A 4,178-nucleotide genomic window follows, 5' to 3' on the forward strand; every position below is an offset into this window, starting at 1 on the left:
TGACTTTTAATTCTTTTAGAATAGGTACTTCATATATGTTTTTTTTAGGTTGCTCAATATTAATAAGGGATTCATCACGTCATTAGATGAAGAAAATTATTAATATGACTTATAGTAAAAGCCATAAAGTTTAATGGCTTGCGAAGATTGTTCTTATCGTAGTGTAAAGAATCGAAAGACAAACCGTGAAAAAGAGAAAGATATTTTTATTGAGTTGTGGACTTCTTTAAGATACGCTGGCGGGTAGCTAGAGTAATAAATAGAGGTTCATTTGCACGCGCTTTATCATCTGTTGAATAAATAAAGACTTGACTCCGACTGATACCTTCGGAGTACTATTGTATACGGGCATTATCTCTTTAAGCAGGTGAGTTTTCACCTTCTGCAATGGCTTCCAACAAACGCAGCTCTTCATCACACGCTCAGAAATTTGATGTGTTTGTTAGCTTTAGAGGTGCAGATACTCGTAACGGTTTCACAAATCATCTTTTTGCAGCCCTTCAGAGAAAAGGAGTTGTTGCCTTCAAAGATGACCAAACAATCGAGAAAGGGGACTTCTTGGAGCCTGAGCTCTTGTACGCAATTGAAGGATCACAAGTTTTCATTGTTGTCTTCTCAAAGGACTATGCTTCATCCACATGGTGCATGAAAGAGCTTACGAAGATTGTTGAATGGGTTGAAGAAACGGGTCGAAGCTTGCTCCCTATTTTCTATGATGTCACTCCTTCTGAGGTCCGAAAACAGACCGGGGAGTTCGCAAAAGCTTTTGATGAACACGAAGAAAGGTTCAAAGATGACTTGGAAATGGTAAAAAAATGGAGGGCAGCTCTCAAAACATGTAGTGATCGTTGTGGGTGGGATGTTCAAAATAAGTAAGTACACATAATCATACTTTTATATATGTTATAATTTTATTTTGTTTTTTAAAGTCTTAACTAAGCTCTTAGTGATTATTGAACTTTGGCTGCACAGGCAACAATATGAAGAAATTGAAAACGTTGTTGAAAAGGTAATCCACATATTGGGTCGAAATCAAATTTGGAGTTTCGGAGATGATTTAGTTGATATGCATTCTCGTGTTAAACAATTGGAAGAACTTCTTGATTTGAGTGTAAGTGATAATGTTCGACTTGTGGGAATTTGTGGGATGGGTGGAATAGGAAAGACGACGCTTGTAACTGCATTGTTTAATAAAATCTCTCATCAATATAATGGTTGTTGTTACATTGATGATTTAAGCAAAATTTGTTTGGATCTTGGAGCAACATCTGCACAGAAACAACTTCTTTGTCAAGTTCTAAATCAAGGAAATATTGAGATACACCATATTTCTTATGGAACTATCTTGTTGAAAACTAGGCTACGTCACTTAAAGACGCTTGTTGTTCTTGACAATGTTGATAAAGTGGAACAATTAGAGAAATTGGGTTTGCATCCTGAATATCTAGGTGCAGGGAGTAGAATCATCATAATTTCTAGAGATTGTCGTATCTTACAAAATTACAGAGTAAATGAAGTTTACAATGTTCAATTTTTGGATGACACTCAAGCTCTTCAATTACTTTGTAAAAAAGCTTTCAAATCTATCGATATCAAGTTAGAATATAAAGAGTTGGCATTTGATGTTCTGAAGTATGTGAAAGGTCTTCCATTAGCAATTAAAGTATTGGGCTCATTTTTACTTGATCGAGATGTTTCTGAGTGGAGAAGTGCATTGACTAGAATGAAAGAAAATCCAAACAAAGATATCATGAATGTGTTGCGAATAAGTTTTGATGGATTGGAGAATCTAGAGAAAGAAATATTTTTAGATATTGCTTGTTTCTTATCCAGTTATTATTTCTTTGGGGAGTCAAAAGTGAATAAGCATCTAGAATATCGACAATTTTATCCTGACATTGGTATGAAAGTTCTCATTGAGAAATCACTTATAAGTCGTCGAGGAGGGGAGATTGAAATGCATGACTTGTTGAAAGAGTTGGGTAAGAGTGTTGTCCGAGAAAAAGCCCTCAATGAACCAGGAAAGTGGAGTAGGTTATGGAGTTACAATGATTTCCAAAAAGTCATGAAACTAAATAAGGTAAAATAATTCTTTTAATATACATTCTTAGCTCGTTATTTTTCAAAACTTTATAAAATTATTTGTAATATTTTTTTCCTCCATAAAATGTTTTAGGAAGCCAGAAATGTTGAAGCTATAGTTATTGACAAAGACAAAGAAGAGTTTCTCCAAGAAAGAATAAGAGTGGATGCTCTCTCAAAAATGAATCACCTAGAGTTGCTCATTCTTCAAAATGTGAACTGTTTTGGAACTCTCAATTATATTTCCAATGAACTGAGATATCTATTTTGGAATCACTTTCCTTTCATGTCTTTGCCACCAACTTTCCATCCAGATCAACTTGTAGAACTAATGCTGCCGGATAGCCATATCAAACAATTGTGGGAAGGAAAAAAGGTACTATATATTGTTATGTCATATTTTCTCAACTTTCTAGAACAAAGCAAAAGGTACTATATATTGCTGTGTTTCACTTTCAGTGTCTGCCTAATTTGAGATGGCTGGATCTGAGTCACTCAAAAAATCTTATTGAGGTGCCAGACTTAACTGAGGTTCCACGTCTTACGATTCTCAATCTTGAAGGATGTATAGAAATTGTTGAGATTCATCCATCCATTGCTGTTCTAAGAGAACTTTGTCATTTGAATTTGGGAAATTGTAAAAAACTTGTCCTTAATCTGAATGTCATATCTGGGCTCAGTTCTCTTAATTGCTTAAGTATCTCTGGTTGTTCAAAATTACTAAATAGTAAGATGTTAATGGACCCAAGGCACACAAAATATCTGGAGAAAGTTGATAAAAATACAAATGTGATCCAATTGCCAACATCCTCTGTATACAAACTTCTAATGTTGCCTTTCCAATTTTTCTCCCAACCAAAACCTCAAGATTCATTTGGTTTGTTATTGTCTTCTTTGTCTTGTGTCCCATGTTTGTCGTATCTTGATATAAGCTTCTGCAATCTACTTCAAATCCCAGATGAAATTGGGAACTTGCGTTCTTTAGTAATATTAAATTTGGGGGGAAACAAATTTGTGACACTACCAAGCACCATCAATCAACTTTCCAATCTTAAAAATTTGAGATTGGAACACTGCAAGGAACTGAAATATTTGCCTGAGCTTCCGACAATAAAAGGATACATAATTGACAGCATGTACAGTGGATTATTCATTTTTGATTGCCCCAAGTTGAGTGATACGGAACACTGTTATGGCATACTTTTTTCTTGGATCATGCAAAATCTTGAGGTGACAACTCCATCCTTTATTTCCTTTATCACTTTTTCTGTGTACACTATTTATCTATAACTGAATTTGAATTTGGTGGTTTCAGGTTTACTTACAGCCTCCTATTTTCTCATATGAGATACGTGAGATGTTAATTGTTATTCCTGGAACTCAAATTCCAAAGTGGTTCAATAAACAAAATGCAAGTGATTCAATTAGTGTGGATCCATCTGCTGTTATGGATGACCCAAATTGGATAGGTATTGCCATTTGTGTTCTATTTGTCACACATGAAAATCCTATGAATTTGGGTGAAGGATATCATCATTTTGATTTCATTACTATTGCATACGGTGTCAATAATGTCTACCTTTGGCCAAAAGTTTATTCAGAAGTTGATATACTTTCCAAGAAGGATCTGGTGACAGTTGAATTAGATCACTTGTTCACAGTGTTTTACTCTCGAGAAGAATTCATTCGTCTTCTAAGAAGACATCCAAATACCATGCATGATCTTCATGGAGTTGAATTTGGAATTAAGGTTAGTTGTCAAGGTTATCGTGTTGTGGTGAAGAATTGCGGGTATCGTTGGGTATTTAAGGAGGATCGTCAACAATTAAACTTAAACATGTTTTTCGGAGGAAATTCTTCATCTCCAAAGAAATGTGATTAACCATGGAGAGCCTTCAGCTTGCAAATTTCTTCTCAACCACCACTCCATCAAAGAAATGTGAATCCTTTTAAGGTAAAATTTAATGCAGAAATAAATATTACGAAGGTCATAATTATTAATAAATTACTGTTTTTTTATTAAGGACAAAATGATGGTTTCTATCTGATATATTAAAGTTAAAATTTGTAGCACTGATCCATTTTTCTGGATGAAA

The 4,178-nt window shown here is 34.5% G+C and overlaps 1 protein-coding gene across 1 annotated transcript; it reads left to right on the forward strand.

Annotated features, from left to right (window-relative positions):
- The first annotated feature begins 284 nt into the window (after positions 1-284).
- LOC137827804 (disease resistance protein Roq1) lies at positions 285-4,178 on the forward strand. The gene is made up of 5 exons (XM_068634135.2): positions 285-872; positions 973-2,080; positions 2,177-2,458; positions 2,542-3,312; positions 3,398-4,178. The coding sequence occupies exons 1-5, from the start codon at positions 388-390 to the stop codon at positions 3,962-3,964; spliced, it is 3,213 nt and encodes a 1,070-aa protein (XP_068490236.2). The 5' UTR covers positions 285-387; the 3' UTR covers positions 3,965-4,178.

The sequence above is a fragment of the Phaseolus vulgaris genome, chromosome 11, assembly GCF_051622355.1.
Source record: "Phaseolus vulgaris cultivar YP4 chromosome 11, ASM5162235v1, whole genome shotgun sequence".
Lineage (NCBI taxonomy): Eukaryota > Viridiplantae > Streptophyta > Magnoliopsida > Fabales > Fabaceae > Phaseolus > Phaseolus vulgaris.